Here is a 27,615-nt window from a genome sequence, read left to right as displayed (position 1 = left end):
TGGAAAAATTGTGTTTTCCGGTTTTGGCGAGAAAATAATTTTTGCGGTTTTGACCGAAAAATGTTTTTAGGAGTTTTGGCAGGAATATGTGTTTTTTTTTGGTTTTGGCGGGAAAATGCGTTTTTTTTACGGGAAAATACGTTTTTTCGGTTTTGGTCGAAAAGTGTGGTTTTACTAGTTTAGCCGAAAAATGTGTTTTTATGAAAATGTGTGTTTTATGTTTTTTTTACGGAAAAACGCATCTTGCGGTTTTGGCGGAAAAGTGTGTTTTTCAGTTTTTGCGAGAAAACACATTTTTTGGTTATAGCGGAAAAATGTATATGCAAAAAAATAGAATTTACGGTTTGAAAATAATATTTTGATTTTAAAAAGTCTTTTTTGTCATTTATCATTTTGGACTAAACTAGATGCATCTACATCCAGATGCACCATCAAGATTCACCTTCATTTGGGTGAGAATTTGAGATTAGTTTTTAAAAATTCAGTTGGGTGATCCATCTGGATGTAGCATTATAATGCACAAAACGAACATCAATTTGCATCTTCACCCAGATGGATCACCTGGGTGAGGAAACGAACAGAGCCTTGTTAAACTACCAATCTTACTACAATATTGGCTTAGCAGATATATAACAATTGGTATGTTAAAAGAGGGGATACTACTTTCTCTCTCATCTATCTTCTTCTCTCAACACAAAAGAGAAAAAAAAACCCAGATCTCTGTGGCTCCGGCTCATCGGCGGCGCGTGAGCGTCCGTTCGACGCCGGGAGCCCTCCTCTTCTCCTTAATCCTCTCCTTTTTCTCTTTGCTTCTCTCTTGTGACATTCACTTGCTCTACTTTACTTGCTGCTCTGCTCCAAGGGTTTCGCTTGAGACGTCTTCGCACGTGAGGAGCTCCGTCTCCGGTGTAGATTGCGAGGGTTGGAGCGACGGCGCGGGGTATGTGTATTCTCAGGCTGAGGAGTCGGCTTTTAGGGCTGTGCAAGGGGCTCCTTTAACCCCTTGGAGGGCCGGTAGCGCGTGGAGGCGAGTTGGAGTCTCGCCGTCGGTTTCTTCTGCAGTCTTCGGTCTGTCTTGGTCTCGACGAGCGATGGTTGTGTGGTGTCGGTTCTCTGTCTTTTCCTGGGCGTCTAGGTCAGGCGGGATCTGTAGTACTTGCGATTTGAGAGCTTCGGAGGTCCGTTTACTCGAAGGTGTTTGTAGCTCGTGTTATCGGCATGTGTCGAAGCATGTGGTGGTCTTGCGTGAAGTGCTGCTCCAGAGCGGTGTTGGAGGCGTCGTCCATGGCATCTCCAAGGCGATGTTGCGGCCTTCCTCTCAGTCTTCCTCCCTCTTCCCGTCTATTCACAAGCGGAGCGTGTCGACTTGCTCCTGCTTGGTCTCACTCCTGTTTGTGTTTGTTCAAGCTTCATCCTTGCCACAGGTTGCTGCTTTAGGCGTCAAGAACTTACCTCTACCCGGTTCTCGGAGGAGGCGACCTTCGAGGGTCTCGAGCGTCTCTGTTTGTCAGCGGAGTCTCCTCATCCTTCGGTGGCTTGGTCGGTGGAGGCGGCACTTCCCAGCGCCATGAGTTTGTTGAGCTCATGGTGGTGTTGCTTCTCTAATGTTTTTGCAGGTCTTGGAGTGTTTTCGGCTTCGTTTAGTTGCGACTGGACCGAGTCCGTCTTTTGGCGTCATAGAAGTCTTGCACAGCGAGTTAGGAGCGTTTTTCACTTGGTATAGCTTCTAATTCCTACTTCTATTTTCGTCTGCGCGCTCATTGGTGAAAGTTATGAGCCCAAAGAGATCCCTGAGAGCTAGCTACTTCGGGAATGACATGGAAGTTCTCGGCATCCGAGGGTAACGAGGAGAACCTCACGGTTCCATGGTCATCATTTTCGGTGAGAACAGCAATCGGGTCCTAAGAATTTTAAAATCATGTTGAACGTACCGGGTTTAGTGGGTGGACGAACGTAGTTTGTAATACATTGACTTAGGAGCTTTTGTTCAATTTGGGCTTGTAACCGAATCTAAAATTTCCGTTCTCGGGTTGAATTAAAAAAAAAAAAACAATTGGTATGTTTTATCTTTGTTGTATTTTCAATGCAACCAAGTATATAATACTAATAGCAAATTTTAACATCATTTGGCTGATTTTTTGTCGTTTATGTCTGTATATAGCCCAAACATACTGACAAATTGTATTATTATCATAACAAATAATAAACTCAATGCATACGGATGTTTTCCCCCATGAGGGCTTGGTACTATACCTCTACACTAAGAGCAACCCCATTGCTTTGGAAGTACTCTAAGGAGTTAAGGACCAATGAAGAAAAATACGTATATATAACGTAATATGTAAACAACAAACGTATGTATTAGATCACCCCAAAAAACGTCAATTGATCAGTAATAAATCATGTCATGTTTTAAGGCAGTGATTTGAACGTTGATATGACAGTCATTAGATGGAAGTCATTTATGTAAAAACGTTAACAGTCATTAGGTCATCTATCATAGTTTAAATATTTCATGAACATATGTAAAGATATTTTCATTTATTTATTTTACTACTAAACGATATATTATATTCAGATACATGCGCTGCAATACACATAGAGAGCTATCTCGAAAGATTGATTTACCTACAGGTTCATCCACGCAGATCCTAAACACGATCATGGATTACAGAAAACAAAAGAGGAAAAACGTAAAATTAAGAACTTATATAGAGAGTTTAAACGAGACTAAGTTACCTATTATATACTTTCATTTTTTTTTAACTTGATATGATATTTGGTGTAATGAAAGTGACGCCGACGAATCAAATGTTCTCATGTTCTAAACCTCCTGAGCCATCATCCACCTCTGCAACCTCAGCTGTCTATGGAACCTCTGTATAAACTCCTCGGCGGCTCTGTCCACGTAGCAGCTATCCATGGTTCCCGTGCTGCTAGCTACGTCAGGAAACACGGCCGCCGCCACGTGTCGGACCTTAGGGAGCGTGTTGTACCTTATATACGCGTGGCGTTGGCGTTTGTTGATAAGCGGTTTGCGTCGTCCTATGCTGACGTGGTAGCCGGTGGTGGTTGAGGCGTAGGAACGTCTCGGTGGGGTGCTGCTGCAGCTGAACTCGTAGTGGAGCTGGATGGGGACAGGCGAGATGAAGGAGGATCGTACGTCGTCGTGGTCGAAGGGACGGCACGTGATGCGGGAGTGGGAAGTTGATACGACGTCGTTCAGAGACTTGCGTAGGGTCTTGCCGTGTTTTGCGAGTAAGTGTGGATCGAGAGTAGTGAGGAGTTTGTGACGTGAGGCGTCTGAGACCTTCTGGATGGTGAAGAGGATTAGTTTCGCGAGGCTTGAGAGCTTCTTGGTCGTGACTGTTGAACATACCTCCATCTGGTCGTGTGTTTGCATATGAGAAAGAGAGGTTTGGCTTATGCTTTGAGGGGTGGGATTTAAAGAAACTAAAGTGGGATTAATGAAGAAACTTATGGTCTATATATAACGGAAACATTATATTTACTACGCATATAGGAGTTTTTTTTTTATAAATTTGTTTCAATATAGGAAAAATAAGTCTATGGGTCCGATACTTATGATCTCAACCGTTAAAAGACTTGTTTTTTCTTGGTTTTATAAAGGATTTTCTAGTTTGAGTCTCCCACCAGAAAACGAAAAAAAAACTAACACTATGTATATTAAAATGTACATATTTTTAACATAATAAATTATACGTGATCTAGAGAATATTATTGTAGTTTCAAGCTATCTAGGAATGAAATTTCATATATTTCTTTATATGCTGTGGTTATAAAATTATGACATAGCTGTACAGTTTGATAGCATCAGAGTTATTAGGCCTGTTCGTTTAATAAACGCCAGCTACAGCGGCAACGTCTTCAAAATAACAGCTACGATCACACAAATACATCACAGTCGCGGATAAAGAAATTTCATTTTTCAGTCGCTACAGCCAATAATAACTGGCAGATGCGACGCTAGAAATAACAGCAGCAACGGCAACTCTAATTTTTTGTTTCTAATCGATCCTTGGCGACTGACGCGAAAATTATTTCCGTCGTAGTTTTGTATATTGCCGCTGATGCCAGTTGCTGCGGCTTTAAAACGAACATGCTTATTAATAAAACAAAACTGTTTAGGGGTTTTTAGAAAACACTGAATTAAATTTCTTACATGTAATATTATGAGGTCCGAAGTTAAATTTAAGAACTTCAATTTATGTTAAAAGACTTTATAATGAATGCCAAAAGATTTCTCATGGACTTTTGTTAAAGACATAAAAATACATCAACTATATTCCAAAAATTCTGAATTCCACATATGAGTTATTACGAATGAGATAGAGTTTTAGATATGAAAAATAGAAACATATGGAACTGATTTGAAATTATTATTAAAATATAAATGTCTAAACTTGTAAACTATCACTTCTAAATAGCTCAATTAATGTCTCGTAGATCTAACATGTTGGATTGCACCCAAAAGAAAAAGATCTAACATGTTGGACAACTGGAGCAGATATCTGGTAAATACAGATACTGAAGATTGATCTAACCACCAACAAAAGCGACGCGATTACTTTAGAATATAAATTCACATTAAAGCAAAACAATATTTAATTAGTGCAATGATAACAGCTGCATTATACAGTTTTTTTTTCATTATACAAATTTTATTTGAGCCGTGTCTGTCTTTATGGATTTTAATAGTTTGTTATCTTTTTTTTCTTTTCGTATGTCTTTAGTAAACTTCTTTCTCACGTAGAAAAAAATAAAGAGAGAAGAGATATATTAAACTAAGTTTATTCTTTATGGTGATGGTAATTAGATTAGTCTCTAGTTGTTCGCATATGCAAAAAGTGTAATACGGGTAGAGATCCATTGGTCATATTTGTTTAATGTTAAATCAGAAAAGTTGATTTTGATTGCTTTGTCGAAAGAGTTAAAATCTTATCGAGAAAACTAAATAACTAATATTCTTTGAGAGAGGACAAAAAAAAAATATTCTTTGAGAAAAGAAAATCATGAACTGTTTTCTTTCAATTTGGATGGACGTCTCTGGCTCCCAAGTTTCGTAAGTTACTTCGACGGCCGACACTGTTTTATATTAATATAAAATTTGGGATATTTTAGTTCGGGAATTTCATAAATTTTAGTTTACAAAGTTAGTGGTAATAAAACTAACGATTTATTCTGGATTGTGGATCGGGAATTTCAAAAATTTCAAGTTAACAAAGCTAGTGGTAATATAATTAACGATTTATTCTGAATTTGCCTACATTGTACTATAATTTCAAAAATTCAGTAAAAATAAATGGTTTCAGGTGAAAATGCAATAACCATAACAAACTTAAATCGATAAAAGGCAGGAACCCGGTTCTTCGCTTAGACCATCTCCAACCCACCTCTATTTTTATATCTATATTTTCCTCTTAAATAGAGAATCTCTATTATAGAGGTGGATTTGCTCCAATGTATGCCTCTATAATAGAGTTCTTCTATTTATAGGGGAAAATATAAAGATTTGGTATTTTCATCTCTAAATATAGAGGTAAAAAGTAAGATTCCTCTATATTTTTCTCTAAAATATAGGAACTCTATTATAGAGACATACATTGGAGCAAATCCACCTCTATAATAGAGATCTCTATTTTAGAGAAAAATATAGAGATGTACATTGGAAATGCTCTTAGAGCATGTCCAATGGGGATACTTAGCAAAAAATCCTTAACAAAAAAGTATTATAATAATATGTGGGGCCCATTAAATTTAAGAGTTTGTGCCAAATTAATCATTAGCTAAGGATCAGATTTGTTACTGTGCACGGATCCCACCTGCCACGTGGAATCCCGCGATTGGCTCCTTCTTTTTTATTTCTTTTAGCTAAAAAATAAAATAAAAATAATAAAATAATTTAAAAAACTTATCTTGGTTATAGATCCAAGAGTATCAGCATTGTGGATGGTCTTAGTAGAGCTACCGGCCGCTTTTTTTTATTTGATTATTATTTGTCTAGAAGTTTGGTTTTACACAAATATTTCAAAATGATTTTTATTTCTTCTATGGAATGAATGATTAACCAAAAAGAAACGTGGAAATTTATGTTTCCCAAGAACCAAGTATAATCTTTTTAACAGAATCATGATGGCACTTTTAACTGACTGGATGTGTTAATTATCTAAATACATGTAACTAAACTTTTTGTTTTGTTTTCACTTTACGATTAAATTACTTGTTTAGATTCCAGTACTATAACTGAGTATCAAAATGCTATTTATCATCACATTTTATATAATAACGAGAGAATTATTACGCCTAGAAGAAGTGTCAATGAGCTGGAGTCATAAAAACCACATTGTCCGACCTAAAATTAGGCCTAGATATTGTAAATATTCAGGCATTTTGTTGAGCAATGAGTGCTTAATAATTTGGACATATTGTCATCATTAGTTTCTCCTTTTCATTTCCTTGACTAAAGTACATCTATATGGGGATATAAACATATGTAAAAGGATTTGCTCAAAAAAAAAAAATGTAAAAGGGTCCTCCTGCCCGAAAAAGACATAGTAAGATAACCCTTTTTACAGTTTCCAATTTGACACCTTCTCAAGCAAGGCTTAAGAATTTGTTTGTTACAAGATGAATCATATTTACTTTACTGTATATTTTTGCATCATGCTTATTGGAAGATAATACGATTTAAGTTCTGTGACCGAGAGAAACTCTGTATATCTCATTTGTTTATCCATATTGGTTGAACATAAAAATTCGTTACTATATTTAGTTATTTTTGTGTCTTTATTAGACCGTCAAAAATGTGAATAGTCGACCCTCACTTACTTTTCCTTGGTCGTGAAATTTCGTATTTCATATATAAACTTTTCTCATTGTATGTATGTATGTTCTAACCTCTTTGTAGTACTAACTCTGGTACGTTTGTGTTGCTTCATAATTGTTTCAGTAACCTCTTTCTAGTTAATTTCAGCTCTGGTACGGTTGTCTTTCAAATATGTTGATCGTTTGTAATTAAGATATAATTATCCATTTCCCTCTCGCACTGGTTCAATATAATAGGTGTGCTCACTTTTCCGTAAGTCATTAAGAACATCTCCAATGTAAAATTTCATTTTTTTTTCTCAAAATAGAATAAAAAAATAGAGAAAAATTACTACAATCGGATTCCATATCTAATTTTATAAACGGAGTAATGAACAAATAAAAATTAGATCATTCTATTTATGGAGTAAACTTCATTATGGAGTGAAATATGAAGTTGAGTTGGAGAATTTCTTTCTCCATACTCTATTTCATTCCGGTTAAGAATAAAAAACAAAGTGAGACTGAAAATGCTCTAAACGTCGAACTTTTTGAGATTTAAGGTCAAAGATATTCAATCTAGTTTTAAGAATTTGGTATGAGAACTAGATACTTCAATGGTAATACTAATATCTCTCTCTCTATATATATTACTTTATTTTTAACCTATATATATATGCATGTCTTGAATAAGGAAGGGTTGGTGGTGTTTCGAAAACGCCAAACAAATATCTCATAAGTAAAGAGCAAATGAGAAACCTAGTACGTAACTTTGATTTGGAACATCTTTACACATTAAACAGCGGACTATATCCGAGTATATATAGTCACAAGACAAGACCGATTAGGGTTAATCTATCAATAATTTAAGTCTTTCTAATTAGCCCGCTTTGACATCTTTGAGTTTAAGCCAAACTGTAGTCTAGTGGTACGCAACACTAATTCGTATTGACCTAATTAGGTGAAGTAACCAGGTAATAGCATAAATAAAACATATGCCAAAATAATCTAAGTAGACACATGATCCGAGGTGAGTTCTATATGCACACCGGATAATACGCAAGTATCTTGAATTTATTAAGTGATTCGAAAGCACTTCCGGTGGCATGATCCGAGGTGAGTTCTATATGCACACCGGATAATACGCAAGTATCTTGAATTTATTCAGTGATTCGAAAGCACTTCCGGTGGCTAGTGTCGTGCCTAGCTTTCTAGGGGCCTAAGGCAAAACTTAAAATAAGCTATGTATCATAACTACTATGTAAAACTGTAAAAATTATTATTATAAAATTTATATAGATGATATTAATCGTATATAGTATTTAGCAATTGTTATGAAAAACTATATATAAGTTTTATTCTTTATAAAATTATATAAGTTAATAAGATATTAAACATTCAATATTAAAAAATATGCTATTGAAATTTTGTAAATATCTGATGAATTATTTTGCCAAATAAAGTTTTAAAAGTTAGAAACTTATAAGAGAATAAAAATCATGTGATAAATTAAATACCTTATAAGATTATGAAAATAAATTAAAATTATATCTAAAACATTACAGAAAACCAGCAAAAGAAACAAGTCATGAAAATCATAACCAATAATAACTCATGTAATTTTATTGTAAGTTCCTTGATATAGCTCAAATTGTAATAATTCACAGATGTTTAAGCAAATTAACCCATTGATTTGAGTAATGAAGTCCTAAAATTTGGAAAAAGGGGGCCCTTGAATTTGATTAATATGATGGGGCCTGAGGCAATTGCCTCTTTAGGAACATAGTAAGCACGGCTCTGCCGGTGGCCAACGTTTTTTTGTCAACTGGTACATTATTAAACAAGGAAATAATTTGCAAAGAGACACAAAAGATAGGGCGGACAAACATAAAGATAAAGAGACCAAACATGAAAGACCAGCAACAAGAGAAGCAGCTTAAACAGTTGGCCCAGTTTAAAGATAAACATAATTTATAGGCGAGGCCCACATACGGCCAAAAAGGTTTGAAGGCACACTGGCCTTAGCGATGACAAGCTTGAAACACGTTTAAGACGAAAAGCCGAAGAAGAACACGTGTCTAAAGAGACGATCCACCGCATCAACACATCATCATAATTTGTTCACCAGAAGACGAAAGGGTCCAACAACGAAAAGAGAAAGCTCAACGAAGAGCAACCGTTATGAAGAAAATCAAGCTGACATCAAAACTAATAGACCTCCACTTTGATAATGAAGAATCGAAAGCCTTTGATCTATCTAAAAGATCAGATTCACCTACCTAATCATGTGTCACCTTTAAAGATTTAGAGAAGAGAGAAGGTGAATCAACCCTAATCTAGGGGAGGAGAAAACAATCTTATCCTTAGTTGGAGACTTGGAGAGTCAATCGAGCCAAAGAGGACTTAGTGACGCGGAGGTCAGGGGAAGAGGAGCCGAGAGATCCAGGTTCAAGCTCTCCGATAACACCACAGAAGAGGGTGAGAAACGAGAGAGAAGCCGGCAAAGCCAGTCCTAAAGGAGCGACCGATTCCCGGAAGCAAAGTCCGACGAGTGGGAGAAAGGCCGGAAGAGACACCGACCATCAAAGAATCGACGATGTTCTTTCTCTGAAAGATTGAGAGAGAGAACATCTTTTCCAACCCGTCCCCCGGTGGCCAACATTCTCCTTTTATATTTTTGTAATAAGCAAAAGTTTTTTTTAAGAAAGTAAATGTCGCTACTAAAATGAGGTTTTGGTTACAAAATGATTGAACTAGAATCTGCTATGAAGCAATTCTGTTCTTAAGGACTGCAAAATTATTTTTTTTAAAAGCTCCTAAAAACTAAAAATTAATTTCAAAGCTAATTCAATAGAGTCAAGCATTGAAATTAATACGAAAAACTAGACTAAAAGACAACATTAAATTTCCCCTTCAAACCGCTTCTCAATCACCGAGATAAATCAAGAGAATATCAACAGAGGACAGTTCAGACTAATACTCACCGGGGGTGGCTCCTGGCTTCAACAGAGGCGGCTGGCAACGGCCCCGGGGCATCGATAGAGGAGGACTCCGAGAGATCAGACCCCAAGCTAGCAAAAGATTGGTATAATTTCACTTTGATTACATAAATTTGAGAGGATGCTGTAGACTTTTTGGTAAGCTAATGATGGTTAAACGATATAGGATTAATTCCTACTTTGCTATTATAAAGTTTAATGTCTCGTAATTTCTGTATTAATTAGTGGAGTATCTTTGTAGTGTCGGATCGTGGGACTGAACAGTTTTAGTTGTGGAAGCACCGTAACCTATTGGTTAAGGTTTAAAGGCTTCTACACCCAAGTCTGGAGTTCGAATCCCAGACTATGTAATTTATTGCAGATTACAGGAAATCCAGGTTTCAAGTCCCGGAGAGATCAGTTTATTAAACAATTATGCAGACTACAGAGGAAAGACTTGTAAGGGATCTTCAACATGGTGCAAGTAAATCTGGCCAGACGTGAAACTTCATAGGACGGCTCAGGTGATACAGTTAGGCGTAGGTCTTCATAAGGTAGGTAGTATTGTCGGTTGTCGAATCGTCTATGTAATATTTCCTATATCATAATTGTAAGATCGTAATAAATCAACGTTAAAACAAAAAAGAGAACAGTTTTAGTTTGGAAATGAATAGAAATTACAATATAACTTTAACACTTACTTTTAATTTTTAATTGTCCAACTAGCTATAATAATTTGTTACGAAGTAGGAACAATACCAATAGCTCTTCTACAAATCAGTAATAACTTGTGAAAGCTCTTCTACCACGTGGTATGAAGGGTTTATTAATGGTTCTACTTCTACCTTACTAAATAGGATTTGAATATCAAAAAGGATAATTTGTCATCATATTAGATTAGAACCATAATGTATCAAACAAATGTATCGACTAACAAATCATATATCAGTTAATAAACCTTATTATCTCAAATTCTACTTCTACTTCAAATTCTTCAAATCTTTATTTTTTTATTCTGATTCTTTTGATGCCCATAATGCTAATCTTATTATCTCACCTCAATTCTAATGTTTCCAATTTCGAATCACAATCAAATTTTAGATAATATATACGTTAGTAGATATTTTATTACTTAACTGCTATTATTTAGATTTTAATGGATTCTTAATCGATACACGAAGTGTTAGCTGTTACAAATAGATTTGGAGCTATTTAATAGATAACTAATTAATTGTTAATAGGTTTATTAACTGATATATGATTTGTTAGTCGATACATTTGTTTGATACATAGATTGTTAGATGATACTGAAATTATTAGCGGATATGTTAGTTGGTATGTAGATTGTTACCTGCTATGTAAATATTTAGCTGATAGATCTAGAGTTACTTGTTTTCGACAAAGCATAAGGGCATTTTCGTCCGCACAGTGTCAAAAGGTTACTCATTTTTGGGTTATTCATAATTATGGACATTCAGCAAATTTAGATCTTAATTGGGGATATTCCACACATTGTCTCTAAAAAAAAGAAAAAAAAGAGGGCATTGGACCATGCATGCTTTGTGATTGGATCTTAGTTTGGCCTATATCTAATTATATAAAACTTGGTTCTTTAAAATTGCTAATTAACATGATCGCGACACATAGAAATTATATATTTTAAGATTGTGACATGTGTTAATCTATCTCATAATTAAAAATATATATATTAACATATTAACAAAAATGAATTTATTAGAAAATAATTAGAATACTATTTAATAGTAATTTTCCTTTTTTTTAAATCTTAATCCAAAGATAATTGCAAAAAAATATTTGATATAATTTTCCTTATAATATTGTGACAGTATTGATATGAACTGTAAAAATCATAGTTTAAAAATTATTTAATAGTAACTAGAATTAATTGATAGCAATAATATTTTTCTGAAATTCTAAACAGAAGATAATTGTAAAAGTTTATATGAAAATACTTTTCTTTTTCTGAAATCCTAAACAAAAATATAAAAAAGTATTTCATTGTTTTTTTTTTAATTGTAAATTAAAACGAAATTTATAAAATATAATTTTTTTCCTTTTTAAAAAAAATTCTAACAAAAATAAACATACCTATTTAATAGTATTAAAAAGAGAATTTGATGACAAGTATGATGCTAAAGCTATTAAATTAACAAAAAAAAAACTTAGGATGTTGTCGTGATTGGTATTTTATGTGTTTGGTTATACGAAAATCAAACATATGTTTGATATATATATATTTTCATGTTTGCTCATAAAAAATTGATTATTATTATTGTCACCGTACGTATGTTTAGTCAAAAACAAATCAATCTTCATCGTTATCTTATTACATTTTTTTATTTTTACTATGTAGTAGTTTATAATTCATTTTAATTAAAATGTTATTATGAAAATATATCATTAATAAATAATGAATAAGGAAAATTATTTAATATCAGATAAGTTTAATAAAATATTAAATTAGTATATAAGAAAGTGTATAATGTTGTCATTGCTTCTTGGTCTTATTTAAATTCCAAATTCCTTTTTATTTCATTATAATTATTATTCCGGGTTGGATCCGGTTTAAATTTTTATGTTTGGATGTTTTTTCTAGCTCTAACAAATATTAACTGAAACTTATGTGTGAAAACGAGTTTTTAACTATAAAATAAATTTCACAATACATATGCAAAAATAATTTAAAATAATAAAAAAATGATTTTTAATATTTTTAATTAAATTAAAATATCAAATAAAGTCTGTTGCAACGCACGGGTCCAAATCTAATTTTATTATATAAAGTTTGGTTCTTCAAAGTTGTTAATTAACATGATCGCGATACATAATAATTATATATATAAGATTGTGACATGTGTTAATTTATCTCATAGTTAAAAATATATATAATAAGATATTAACAAAAACAAATTTAATTAAATTTTTTATTATATATATTATTTGATAGTAATTTTCCTTTTTTTAAATCCAAATCAAAAGATAATTGCAAAAGATTATTTGATAATAATTTTCCTTCTAATATTGTGACATGTGTTTATATATATAATGATTAAAAATATATATTATAAGATAATAAAAACGAATTTTGAAAAAACTACTTTTAAAAATTATTTAATAGTAAAAACGATTTAAAAAAAAAATATTTAGTAGTAATGTTTTTCGAAATTTTCCTTTTTAAAAATCCTAAAAAATAGATTTGAAAAACAATTTATTTAGTATAATTTTTCTTTTCTAACTTTTAATGAAAATATAATCATAGAAGATTATATTGAGCTTGGTTATTTAAATATATTGAGTTATATATTTAAAAATGTGATATATGTTAAATTATATCACAGTCAAAAATATATAAACTAAAATAATAAAAAACGATCTTTCTTAGAAATTAATTATAAATATTATTTAATAGTATTATTATTATTGTTATTATTATTATCATTATTACTATTATTATTATTGTTATTATTATATTTATTATAATGTTTGTTTTAAAAGATACTAAAGAAGGAGAATTATAAAAGATAAATATTAAATTTTAAGAAAAAAATGTTAAACAATAAAACGAATTGTAAAATCCTATAAGTACAATTTTTTTCTTATTATGAAAAAAATAGCTATAAATATTTCACATATATTTTTAGGTTTAAGCTTCCACATATTATTTTTACAAAACACAATAGTATTTACATGAAAAATATGCCTGAGTATTTTCTTTTAATTTCTTGATACAACTCAACTTCTTATTATCCCTATTACATCTTATGATGCTAGCATAACTTTTAATTTTGATGTTATTGTCGTACATAAGTACGTGTTAATATGATAAATATGTGTTTATATATATAATACAAAATATATAAATAATTAAACAGATTTTTTTTATTAAAATTAAAATAGTTGTACAAAAATCTAAAAGAAATAAACTAATTATTTTTTTAATTACTGAAATAATTATTAACCTCAAATATTTTACCTAATATGATTGTGATATGTGTCAATTAAAAATTAGATTGTTAATGTGTCAATGAAAACTTATATTATGTGAAAATAACTTCTTCTTTTCCTAAAATCTTAAATAAATGTGATTTCTAAAAAAAATCATTTTCTAATCTTAACAAATTAAGAGTTTTTCCTTTAAAAAAAAATTATGACTAGAGAGAATTGTAAAATTTTATTTAATAGTAATTTTTACTACAAAAATTTAATGATATACATGATAGTAACAATTATTCAATTAACAAGAAAATTTGTAAAAAATATTAATGATATTAAAAAAACAAATTTTGAAAATTGCAACTTTTAAAAATAGTTAATATTAACTGGAAAAAGTTATTTATAGAAATTTAGTTTTTTTTTAAATCCTAGACAAAATATAATTGTAAAAGACTATGTAATATTAATTTCCTTTTCTAAAATTCTACAAAACTGTAGAAGAATATTTGACAGTTGTTTTCCTTTTATATTAAAAAATCTTAAACAAAAGAAATTTGTATAATATTTCTAAGTCCTAACCAAAAGAAAATTGTAAAAAGTTATTTGATATTATTTTTAAGAGATTGTTTGATGATGAACATGATACTAAAAATTATTTAATTAACAAAAGAAATGTAAAGTTAGTATTGATACGGATTGTAAATATAGCGATTTTAAAAATATTTATTAATAACTAAAAATAATTATTTGATAGCAATATATTTTTGTCTGAAATTCTAAGGAGAACATAATTGTAATAGGTTATATTACAGTAAATGACCTTTTCTAAAATCTTAAATAAAATTGTAAAAGAATATTTTAATTGTAAATAAAAAGGACATTTATAAAATAGAATGTTTTCCCTTTTTAAAAAACCTAGCAAAATAAAATTTTAAAGACTTATTTAATTAAACATTAAATTAGGACATACGAACATGTATAATATTGTCATTGACTCGATTGATGTATTTAACTTCCATTTCTTTTTACTTTTCGTTTATTATTTCAGATTGTGTTCAGTTTAAATGTTTATGTATAGTATTTTCTCTAATCCTTAGTATAAAGTTTATAACAACAAATTTATGCACCATGATTATAAAATATAAATATTAAATTGAACTTATATACGAAAACAAATTTTAAGTATAAAATAAATCTCAAAGAACATATGCCAAAAACAATCATAATACTATAATAAAATAATTTATTATTTTATGGTTTTTATTAAATTAAAACATTCTGGGGTCATATCTTGTAGTTAATAGTTATTGGATTGCAGTTGGTTTGTTGGTGAACTGAGGGTAAAACCGTAACTATAGTATCCATTACACGGTTGACGTCGAGTATAAATAGCTTTGTGCTACCAATTAAACTCCTTGAGAAACATTACACCGAAGCAACTAACTAAACCAATCATTAAACTCGACGGCGAAATGGAAAAAGAAACGGCGTCGCTTAGGTGGGAGGGTAAAAAAGTCGCCCAAGTCAACGGCGTCACGGCGGAGCAAATCTGGTCAGTTGTTTCAGACTTCTGCAATATCCACAAGTGGTTACCAACCATTGACACATGTTACCGTGTCGAAGGAACCGATGGTCAGCCCGGTCTGGTCCGATACTGCACCTCCACCAAAACCAAGGACGATGAGGAAACCAAATGGGCTAGAGAGCGTTTGGTCAAGATCGATCCAGTCGAACGGTGTTTGAGCTATGAGGTCCTCGAGAATAACGTAGGGTTCAGATCTTACGTGGCGACAGTCAAAGTAACGACGGTAGACGGTGGTGATGAATCGGACGGTGGAAAAGTTTGTCTACTAGAGTGGTCGTTTGCGTCTGATCCTGTTGATGGATGGAAGAAGGAAGATCTTGAATCCTTTGTTGATTTTTTTCTTAAACATTGGGCGAGTAAAATGGAAATGAATCTGTAAACCCTTGTGTATGTTGTGAAAGCTCATTGTATTTCATGCGTGTGGTTTTCAACTTATCGTAATAAAAAGTGAATTAAAGATACATTTGACATGGTGCGTTCTATGGTTTTATGGCATTTCATTTTTTCGGATTGCTGATTAGTAATCTAATTACAACTAATTTGTTCGTTATAGTCTGTTCCATTTCATTTTCGCTTGATTACACGTTTATTACAGCTGATTTTCAAACAATAAAGATATTCCACATATATATTCTAAAAGAATACTAACCATACAAAACTGTTCTCTCTATAACTATAAGTATATTGCTTTTGTTTTCTAAAGAAAGAAGTTTGTTGACAAAAAAGAAGAAGATTTGTTACCTTTTTGTTCCATACAATATATATTCTTAACTTCCTATATGTATTTTTCTTAACTAGTAATAATGAGTTACTATTTTTTTAAGCAAATTTGTTATTACTGAAAAAATAAACTTATTCAATCACTATTGATTTTTAGTATAAATTAGTTACAATTTATATTTAATACTCCCTCTTTTTTAAAAAAAAATGTCATTTTAACCTTTTTTTCTTGCTACACAAAAATGCCATTTTCGAATTCCAAAACAACTTTCTGCTTAATACTCCCTATGTTTCATTATGATGTTTTGGAAGAAAGCACAAAAAATTCAGTTTTCTCTTAAAAACACTTTTAAAAGTATAAACTAAAAGTAATGTAACCAACTATAAATAAAGATGTATAATCTAATTGATTAGTCAGTTTCAATAAAGTTAAAGTTATAGAAATAAAAATGTCAAAACATCATCTATTATGAAACAACAAAAACTTTTTAAAACATTATCTATTATGCAACGAATGAATATTAATTACAAATGCATTGATTTTATATATAACTTCATTTATCACAAATACTATTGGTTGAATAAGAATAATTAATACTCTCTCTGTTGCCGAAAATATTATTTTCTAGAGTTTTCACGTTTATTAAGAATATAATAAATGTTTACAATTTATTTTTTAATTTATTTTTCAATACACTTTACAATAACTATCCACCAATAAAATTTAATCAGTTCAAATATTCACAATTAGTGTTTCTCAAAAGTATACAAAAGTATCTTAAAAATATAAAAAAATATATTTTAGAAAATCTTACTTCCGGGAACGGAGAGAATAATAACTTAAATGCATTTTAATAAAAAATTTTGATTTTTATGAAATTATCAAAGTGATTTTTTTTGTGAAGCGGAGAGACTATATATGTAATAGGTGTGTAAAATCTAAAAGAATCTACTTGTTAAAATGGAGAGAGTATTAACCACATAAACATTATCTTTAGAATTTTATTGGAAACAGTGGCATTAAATACCAAGTTTAATGCCAAAAGATACTCATTCCGTTTCAAAATTATTTTCGGTGGGAATAGCTATAAGAGCACCCGCAATGGTGTCACCCAAAAAGGAGTCCTTAGAAAAAGTGTATTTTGATTTTTTAAGTATTATTTTTTTAATTCTTTTTCAGATAAAAAAATATCAACCAATTGCGGATCGCCACATGTTGTGGGGACCCGCAAATAGTACAAGGATTCAATAAGAAAGAATATTTATTTAGGGATTTTAAGGATTGAACCCTTAGCTTTTGGTGGGATCTACTGATTATTTAATTATTTTTTCTCTAAGAACTCTCCTTCAAAGACTCTCATTGCGGATGCTCTAAGTCAATGTTTTCGGGTTTTAATTAGTCCAAGAGCTTATTTGGACTTTCCTTGGGCCAATACATACTCGTTAATACTCTTCGAAAAATAAATATTTCATCTGTTTCGTAATAAATGCTATTTAAAAAGAAATCAAAATTATAAAAAAAATGTCACTTTACAATTTTAATGCAAATTATACAGTACATATTTTCAGCTGAAAATTAATTGAAAATTGCATTGATTTTATAAATAATTTTATTTATCTCAAATACTATTGATCAGAGAGGTATAATTAATAACAAATTACATATATTTCGCCACTTTCTTAATTTGTGTTAAAAATGTCAAACTGACGCTTATTTAGAAACGGAGAGAATAAATTTCAACCATTGTTGACTTATCCTGCTAACGTAAAAGTGTCTAAAAACATACTACTAAGAGCATGATTAACCATAGTCTCTTAACTGGGATTCTTAGCTTTAACTAAGAGACAGTTCTTAGCTTTTCTTAGATTTTAACTAAAAAAAGTTAAACACCGTCTCTTAAATAAGAGATATAAGCCGTCACTTAGCCGAAAAGTGTAAAAAGAAAAAAAAAACAAAAAAATCTCAAATCATGAGTTAAGAACCCTGGCTAAGAGACCAAAGTTAATCATGCCACCATGATTAACCTCAGTCTCTTAATTGGAGTTTTTAGTTTTTTTTTTTAATTTTAACTAAGAAAAACTAAGAACCGTCTCTTAAATAAGAGATATATAAACTGTCTCTTAACTGAAAAGTGTAAGAAAGAAAGAAAAAAAATATCAAACCATGAGTTAAGAACCTTAGCTAAGAGACCGAGGTTAATCATGCCCTTAGACCACCATTAGTGGCGGTCTCTCGTTAAATCTCTTGTGCTTAAAATAATTAAAAAAAATAAAAGAGGGAGAGAGAGAGTGGCAAATGCTCAGAATCGTCTCGCCCTTAAGAGAATGTAAAGCAAAGTTTGATTGGTTGATTGATTGGTGTAACCCTTTTCTATGTTTAAAAATAATTTAAAATAAATGTCTAAAGATACTCTCTTAAAAGTATGGACCCATGCTGATGCTCTGAATACTCATAAAAATACTTGTGGAAAATCCCCCAAAAAAACTGCTGAACTCTCTGAAAGATTGCTAAACATTTTGTTACAGGAATGTTGGAACGACAAGAAAAGAAAATAAAACCTTTGGAAACTAGAGATGATAGTCACTCTCCGGATATATAACTAAATACAAATTAACTAAATAGTTAAGAGTACATATAAATATATCTCTGAAGAAAAGGTTTTTCTGTATTTCGACAATTAAGGAAAAACTTCAAAAAAATTCAGATAAAAGACCAGTTGAGGAACATGAAGCAGATACAATGAGGATCTTCGTTGTCGTTTAACACTTTCCATGCAACAGCTTTTTCGTACGTTACTGCTCTTCCCATGCTTGACATGCATATTCCTCCATCAATACACATAAACCCCTGAAAATTTGTTATTGGACCCACATTGCACCGTTACACCAATGTTTCAACCTTTTTATTTTGTTTGTTGAAAAATAAATAATGACGATTTAAAAAGTACCTGTTGCATGATCTGAGGGAAGTCGGAGCATAATGTCTTCTTGTTGTTGTTGTCGAAGATTTTATCGAGAGTAATATCTTGAAGTGCCACCAATGTTGTCTCCAGCATGTCTAAACCAGCCTGGTTCGCAAATGTGAATACTGGCGGTAAGGCCTGCAATGATCACAAACCAGTCCACATTCCTCATTAGAAAAGTTTTAATTTTCAAAACCAATGTATTAAGCATTATTGATTAAAATATTGCATAGAGCAAATCATGCATTTCAAAGTTTAATAGTACCAAGAACACCAAAACATCCATTGGTTTTAGTGTTCTAGGGTCACTTCCTTCAAATTTCCTATTTTTATATATTCTAAATATATTTGAGACCTAGACGAGTTGCTAAAGTCCAACTCAGGAGGGGCGAGCAGTTTCAGCGGATACTACCGATTTTTAATACCTCGTCTATAAAATTTATAATTTATATGATGATGCATGCTAACGCTAATGAAAACAAAGTACCTTGAGTGAACAACACATGAGGGCGTCAGGGTGGTGCCAAAGAGACTTGAGAAGATCGGTTCCATCAGGCTTAAGTAGTTCAACGCCAAGGTAACATCTATACGAATGAGAAATCCAACGAGCGAGTGTGTGAGCTTCTGGTGATGCAGGTGGTGGACGCAGGCCGCCACTTAGCTGATGAGAAGAAGGAGAGAGAGCAAGCGCCACTCGTTGGACCGATGCGATCACACTTCTCACATATTGTCTAGCCATTGAAGCTACATTCTCTTGCATATGCATCTCAAAAGCTAGCTGAAATGCTATTGTCATCACTGACTTTGTGTTTCCTCTGCTTCCACAAGAGTCTCCGGCTGTTCTGCTCCCTACGTCTAGAGCCGATGCTAGGTCTAGCGTTCGGTTAGGACTCACTCCCTCCTATAACAAAATTATTTGGATTCAATTAGTATCTGATTTGACTGAAGTTGTTGATTGTGATTCTGATATGGACTACACGTACTGATTTGGTATCTAGTGGAATGATGCGGAATCCTGAAGGGATGATTGGGGCATCATCAGAGAATGAGGCATCAATTGGTGCAAAGATGAGCTCTGCGCAAGATTCAACTGCGTTCTCATCCACCCCACTGCACATCTATATCATTAAACCATAAATTTTATGTTAGAATCATAAGAATAGTTAGTTGCAAGAAGATGAATCACTGAGAAGCAGAGGAAACTCAAAACTAATCCCAAGAAAATGAAGAAGAGATTTAGGTTTCAATTATTATGTTGAATTCGTATTTTTTTAAAGATGTGAAGTTTTTTGAGAATATTTTGCATGTAAATACAAACAAACATAGACACAAATATTAACGTTTGAAACAATTAGGTCTTACTTGTAGAAGGAAGACATCCGCAGGCATCATCATATCTTCTTGGTAATGCCCCAAGCTCTCAAGCTTAATCACTTCCATGAACTGCCATAAACAAAAGGCGGAAAAAGCAAAAGTTTAGGTTATTATAATTTTCAAAAATTAAAACATATAGTTATATTGAGTTGAACGAAAAAAAAATAGTTATGTTGATTTGATTTTGAGGAACCCTTGGTCCAGTTACCTCTTCATTCTCTATAGTGTGAGCTAGAGGAAGAATGACTTGACCACCAAAGCTCCCTGGGCGATGGATTGGTAAGCTACAAGGCCCTGCTTTGATGGCTGCAGCCGAATACGCATCGATGCTATTATCTGCCCATTCTTGCCTATGTTCCCTCAAGAATCGCAGAAGAATCGAGGGTGGAACATTCTACACAACAAAAAAAAAACCCTTAAGGATGGATAAAAAAGGAGGAAATTGAGAATCTCTTTTTTTTTTCTGAGATTCAATGAGCTTATTACTTGTAATAACATGGAAGCTTTAGCACATAAAACCGCACTAGGCATAGAAGTGAAGCCATTTGAAAATGGGAGACTTGAAGTCATCATCATCTTAGTAGGAGAGGAGTTCACAAGAAGAGTAACATCATCGATACCATCGCTCTCTAGCATCGACCAGCCTTCATCACTAAAGCCATTGACTGCTTCATTGAATCCTCTGAGAGTATAAGAAACAATTTAAATTTTAGAAGACATGTTTTAAAGTGATTTTGAAGGTAAAGAGAAGTGTGAGAAGCTTTTAAATTACTTGCTGAGTCTTTGGCTAAGTGCTCTAAGAGCCGCTGGTCTTCGTCCCCAACCGGATACGTTAGGCTGCGAAATCTCTTGAGATATTTGTCTCAAGTAGCGTAGGGCCTGTAAATATCATAAAGTTCTTACTTACATATTGTTTTCTCAAGAAGGTTGCGATAATTTCAAAGACAAAGTGGTTTAGGAATCTTACCGCCATGGTTGTTCTTTGGGCTAGTAACGTTGAAGACTCATAAAGAGAGCGAAGAACTTCTGGTACACTCCATGGCTACAGAAAATTTAAACTAAGCTTATTTAACATTATTTTTAAAAAAAACTTACATAAGAAGAAATGAAGATTGAAATGTGGAAAGAACAAAAACTGAAGTGGAGAAACAGAGGAAACATTTCAGTTTCAGATTCATGAGTTGGGTTTCTTGTGTAAGAAGAAACAAATAAAATAAAATAAAATTACAAGAATGTATAATCAAGTGAAGGCTTTGTACCTCAAGATCAAAATGATCAACAATGTGGAGAATAGATCCACCTCCTTCACAGGGTCTAATGAGGTAGCCACTTGGTAATATCTCTGCTCTAACGAAATGAGGAGATGGAGGCATACTCGGCCCGTTTTGTGTATTGTTCAACGACCGTTCACATATCTGCATCGATTAATTCAATGTGATCAAATGATCCAAACATAGAAACAAAAGAGAATGACTGAGGAATATGGTTTCATAAGTATATACCACAAGACTCCCATCTTCCATTACAGACGTGTAACGTAGCATCCAGAAATCACGAGCTGGTGCCAATGTTGTGGGTGCATACATCTTTCGCAAGAAAGAACGAAAATAAAAAAAGAGGAAGTTTTAGTTTCGTTCTGATTCAATTTCTTAGGTTTCTTGATCATCACTCATAAAATACCTGCATGTAGATTAGTTCTAGGGTTCCACCATTTGCAGTGGAGAGGACGTTAACGATGTCAAGAGATCTGCAATCACGCAACCAACAAGGCCGATCTTTCAGGATCTCTGCGACCTGAGGGATAAAAAACAGAAGTGTTATAAACGTTCTTGGTTGATTGATGAGGAAGAAACAGTTAGAAAGAAGTGAGAATACTTACTCTTGTGGGATCAAGACCCACGAGGCCACAAGCACGAGCAGCTATTCCCGTGCATCCATGAGAAATAGCAACGATTCCAATGGAATCCGGACCAGGCTGCAGCTTCATTTGTCAGTAAAGCAATGAAGGATGGTTGAATCATAGACTAAAAGACAAGCTAGAGACTTATGTAAAGTACCTTCATCCCAGGCATTTGGACCCACTCGACAGCGGTTCCAGTGGCCTTTGAAATGAACTCCGTTAAAGTTTCATCCGCAATGGACAATAGTCTGAAGAAAAACACAAAAGGTTCATTGAGAAATTATATATCATTTCTTTCAAAAAACCCAAGAATCAGGTCCATCTTTTAGCATTATATATATTTTAATCTTTTTCCAAATAAATATATAATTAGAATAAAATTTTAATTATATTTCTAAATTTACAGCCTATAATTTCAAAACAAAGTTAACCATCTATACGTTAAGCTATTAACTTTTTTAAAAAATATCATTATTTCTTTAAATATACCGTTGATAAACAAATATTTGAACATGGTGCAAAGATAATCTGAGACTGCGCTGCCAATAAGTATGAAAAAGGATTATTGACTTTAGCTTACCCAGCGGGACTAGCATCGCGAGGCTGATGTTGAGGGGTCAAGTGGTGCTGACCACTTGTCACCACTGACTCACAGCTAGTATCCGTGGTTGCCAAGTTTCCCTGTTGTTCCCCAATCACAATCACAAGAAACCAGATTAAGACTATTAATTACATAACTTACTCGTCAAGTTTTAGGTGAAAGAATCAAAAGATGAGTTAATATGTATACGTTTTGAGGATGTTGGCGAAAATAGCTGTTCTCATAAACCAAGTGAGACACTTGCTTTTGCAACCTATCATTCTCTTCCATCAAAAGCTTGTTCATCGCCGTTAGCTTCCTATTCACAGCTTGAAGCCGCGACGCTTCTTTCCGCTGCTTCTCTCTACACCTGCAAGCTCATAGTAATAACAAGAGTCAATAAATCTTACAAATTTGAGAGTTTCTTGGGTGTCAAGAAATGATGATGATAATTAAGAAGAATGTACCTGCGGTTCTGAAACCAGACTTTGATCTGTTTAGGTTCAATGTTGGAGAGGATAGGACATTCACGTATTAGCTGTTGGCGACGCATAGAGCTCGGTTTAGGACAGTCATTGTAGAGTCTCTCCAGAGCTTCTACTTGTTCAGGAGTGTACCTCACGTACTTCCCGTTGTCAATATTGTGACTATTATTGCTCCCTCCTCCCATCTTTGATCCTCTTTGGATTTTTCTTTTTATTACTTTACTATAAAGGAAAACAAAACAAATTAGCACAATAAAATAATATAACAAAATTAAGTAGCAGAATCGAGAACTAAAAAAAAATTAGCACATTCCAAAAGAATATGTTCATGAGGATGTTGCTGGACCGTTGCGGCCATGACAAACTCGTCTTATAAACTGAAGTTTGAGTTTCTTTTTAAAATAAATTGGGAGTCATTCTCTCATATTTCTACCAAAAAAAAAAGAATATGTACTCTTCAACGTATGGAGTTTTTTTTGGTATATAGAAGATTTTTTTTGATATTCTCAAAACGATCCTTTCGTACTGATATCCCTAATATTTCTTTGTTTTAAAATGATCGATGTTTAGAATTTTCACATATTTACGAAAACATATTAAATTTTGATTATAAATATACTTTTTGTGATTAGCTAGTTCTCACATTTTTTTAATCAATAGAAATTCAATAATAACAACTAATTTTTCAATTTTTTACAATTACAATTATTACGTAATAAAAATACATTGAAAATGTAAAAAAAAAAAATCTTTAAAACATTTTTTTTTGCCAAAATGTGAATTTCATTAAAATGGGTAGAGTTTGTAAATTATTACAATCGGTTGTTTCATACTGTGGTTTACCTTGGCAAAAATAATAAAAACAAGGTAAAGCATATGAAAGGAAGAGCAAGAATTTCACTCCCTAGAAAACCAGTGTTGCATTAGTCCGCAGCCAGTGTCTTTAAAACATTTTTCTTTCTAAAACATGATTTTTATGAAACAGATGAAGTATATTAAAGATGTGATTAATAAATAACTAGACGCTTAAATGATTCTTTGAAAACCATTAAAGATCAAAGAAAGCTTTTGTTTATCCTACCAAAACTAAAAATGGTGGATATTAGGTGCTTCTTATGATCATGGCTAGCTCTCTTTTTTTTTGTTTGTTATGATCATGTCTCTTATTATAAGCATGGCCTCAAGACTCGAGCAATAATAGATCCTAAATAAGTCCAACGACAGCACACAACTTGTAACTTTCTTCTGCATATTCCACTGGAACCTAACAAATATTCAACTTTTTCTATGGTTAAAGAAAAAAAAAGAGAGAGAGGAAGATATACCGTAGATTGTTTCTGATCAAGCCGATTCTGGAAGAAAAGAAGGATATTACAGTTTCTTGTCCTTGCCGTGAATTCTTAAAAACCCTACAAATTTTTCTCTCTCTAAAAGTTCTGAATTCCTGTTTTTCTTTTTCTTTTTCTTTCTCGATCTTATTCTCTTTCTCTCTATAGACAATGGATGAGTAACTTCCTTCGGAAAAACTGATGAAGCATGCTTCACAATGCGAACTAGACAATTCAAACTTTAGACTCTGCTACCGTTCAACCACTTTCTTCCTCACTCTTTCTCTCTCTCTCTCTCTCTAGATATATAGATCGACAACGTGAAGAGTCAAAGATTTGTGAAACTTCTATATAACAATTTGTAGTGGGAAGAGAAAGAAAGAGAAAAAGCTTTAGTTTATGGGTGGGTGTGCTTTTTTATTTAATTTTAATTTAGGGAATTAATAGAATAGAAATGTGTGTGTGAAAAATAAGAGAAGACATGTGTGTCGGGTTGTGTTGAAAAAGAGAGAAGTGAGTACCCTTAATACCAGACAACCACCACTTCTCACTTTTACTTTTTCATTTTTCAATTTCTATTTTGAAGTGTTACTGTTCTTTTTACTGCCATTTCGTTTGGTCTTGCGTTCCAAACTTCCAATACACTATCAAAAAGATAGACACGCAAGAATATTTCCTCAGTATCGTTTGAAATACGTCACGTCGTAATCATATACACAAGACAAGTATTAAATTCAAAACCTTAATTTCATTGTTTTCAGTATGGTCATGGCAATAATGAATTTAGTTACTCCCTGTGACTCCTGCTCTTCTATTCTGATGGAATGTATATGTGGCAGGAGGCGCCGCCCAGCTTTATTTTCCAGATTTGGACAAATTTCTAGGTTATGTACATACATACATCTATAGTCCACAATTACTAGAGTATACTTTTTTACTTTCTAGAAAACTATTAATCGCACATTTGACAAAATTTTCTAAATTTTCCAGAATAGGACATGATTAATCCTGGTTTTTTAGCTAGTTTAACCGGTGTTCTTAACTCATGATTTGACATTTTTTTACACTTTTCGGTTAAGAAACAACTTTTATATCTTTTATTTAGTTAAAATCTAAAAAAAAAAAGCTAAGAACCCCAATCTCATGGTTTTAGAACATCAGCATGGGTGAAGTTTCTCTATCACAATTCTTTATACATTTATATTAATATCTTTTTATATATTAATATTTTTAAACAATATATTTATATGCTTAAATATTTTTAACTAAAACATAGTTATACTAATAGGAAAAGGACACCTGTATAACTGATCTCTTTCCATGTATGCAACATTTTTTCCCCACATCGGTTTCTTATTTTCTCTTAATCTCACTTATACTTTATTAATATTTTGGTAAGAGACTATGTAAAAAACACCACTAATGTATCCGACCTTAGCTCAGTTGGTAGAGCGGAAGATTGTAGTCGTTGCAGATAATCTTTAGGTCGCTGGTTCGATTCTGGCAGGTCGCTGGTGTTTTCAAAAAAAAAACACCATTCCAATAGGAGTTCTCAAAACATTAAAAAAACATTTTAATCAAATATTATTTGGGGTTTTCAAAATCAAGAGAACCTCTTAATAAAAAAAAAAAGATGCATATACCTAAAATACTTTATTTGAGAACCCCTATTAGAACTTCTCTTATTAGGCATGTACATGAGCATCTTAACGTTGTGCGTTTGGTTCAACAAATAGGTTGACAAAAAGTTAACATTCTAAAAGGCTTAGATGGATGTGGGCGGTCTAGGACTCCATGGTAGATATTTTGACTTGTATAACCATATGCTTAAATATTTACCAAACAGATAGTTTTCTCTGATGGAAACACTAAATAGTAAATACTTAGTGGTGGTACTAAACAGTTTGAAATAAAACTGGATACTTTTTCAATTCAAATTAATTTGAAATAATTAGAAATTAGTTTTATCATCATTAGTTGGTCTTATAAGATTCAAACCTGAACTGATACTTGAAGTTTTTTTTTTATTTGAAAAAACTGATACTTGAAGTTATTTCATATTTGTTTTATAAATTTGAAAATAGGTTCTAAATTCGACCTGAACTTCTATAAAACTCATGGATTCTGTAGAACAACAGCTGGTCGGTTTTCCAAATTTTAGCAAAAAGAAAACACAGCTGGTCGGTTTTGAGATTTTTTAGATCTATAGTTTTCGGTTTGAGATTTATGTATGTCGCAAATACCAATGGCACTTGTTTTATATCCGATGATATACAACAAATTGGTGTAAAGTAAAAAAAATCAGAAATAAAACACACTTCCACTTTAAAACAATTTTAGGAACGAGAAGCAATATACCTTATAATAAGTTAAAAATTCAGATGGTAGTTGAAGAAAGGGCAAAATGATGAAAAAGTTGCATGCGTCCTTGATTTCTTGTAACGCAGATAAAATCCCATATAGTCATCATCATTATCCTCAATCATCACTCCTAGTATACGCTTAGAAATTTTCATATATAATATATATGATTATTGTTGCAAATGCCATATTTATATTGAAATTTTTGAGAGCCAGATGACACATGCATGCAAAATTGATCTACATTGTCCCCTGCAATAAGGCACGCTATATTTCAAGCCCATGCACGATTTTCTCACATCACTCATTGTTTCACATCTGCGATTCCAAATTTTAAGAATATAGCCTGCATAATGATACAAACTGTTAATTCAAAACATTAGCTAGAAACTCAAAGTACATGGTAAATATAGAAAGGTTTGTTATTTTCTTTAGGAGAATCGACTAACACACACATATATATATATATACACACACACACACACACACAAATAACACGTAGCTTTCAACATATTTGGAAGGTTACAATCTAAGAAGGAAAGAAACCAATGTATTAGATCAA

At 32.3% G+C, this 27,615-nt stretch overlaps 3 protein-coding genes across 3 annotated transcripts; 1 reads left to right on the top strand and 2 right to left on the bottom strand.

Moving 5' to 3' along the window:
• Positions 1–2,792: 2,792 nt before the first annotated feature.
• Positions 2,793–5,394, bottom strand: BNAA08G11990D. Its single transcript, XM_048738883.1, has one exon. The coding sequence runs from the start codon at positions 3,401–3,403 to the stop codon at positions 2,825–2,827; it is 579 nt and encodes a 192-aa protein (XP_048594840.1). The 5' UTR covers positions 3,404–5,394; the 3' UTR covers positions 2,793–2,824.
• Positions 5,395–14,971: 9,577 nt separating this feature from the next.
• LOC106359791 (lachrymatory-factor synthase-like) lies at positions 14,972–15,803 on the top strand. Its single transcript, XM_013799425.3, has one exon. The coding sequence runs from the start codon at positions 15,230–15,232 to the stop codon at positions 15,719–15,721; it is 492 nt and encodes a 163-aa protein (XP_013654879.1). The 5' UTR covers positions 14,972–15,229; the 3' UTR covers positions 15,722–15,803.
• Positions 15,804–18,534: 2,731 nt separating this feature from the next.
• On the bottom strand, positions 18,535–25,069 carry LOC106361118 (homeobox-leucine zipper protein ATHB-8). The gene is made up of 18 exons (XM_048738882.1): positions 24,690–25,069; positions 23,347–23,586; positions 23,090–23,249; positions 22,880–22,980; positions 22,457–22,547; positions 22,279–22,374; positions 22,080–22,193; positions 21,902–21,985; positions 21,659–21,814; positions 21,367–21,441; positions 21,172–21,278; positions 20,886–21,081; positions 20,608–20,793; positions 20,388–20,468; positions 20,009–20,143; positions 19,513–19,926; positions 19,011–19,163; positions 18,535–18,910 (listed from the first exon to the last, which is right to left on the bottom strand). Exons 2-18 carry the CDS (start codon positions 23,547–23,549, stop codon positions 18,764–18,766), a joined length of 2,499 nt encoding a protein of 832 aa, XP_048594839.1. The 5' UTR covers positions 23,550–23,586; positions 24,690–25,069; the 3' UTR covers positions 18,535–18,763.
• Positions 25,070–27,615: the final 2,546 nt, after the last annotated feature.

Source organism: Brassica napus, chromosome A8 (assembly GCF_020379485.1).
Source record: "Brassica napus cultivar Da-Ae chromosome A8, Da-Ae, whole genome shotgun sequence".
Lineage (NCBI taxonomy): Eukaryota > Viridiplantae > Streptophyta > Magnoliopsida > Brassicales > Brassicaceae > Brassica > Brassica napus.
Note: the sequence above shows the minus strand (reverse complement) of the source record. Positions and strands in the feature narration are given on the sequence as shown.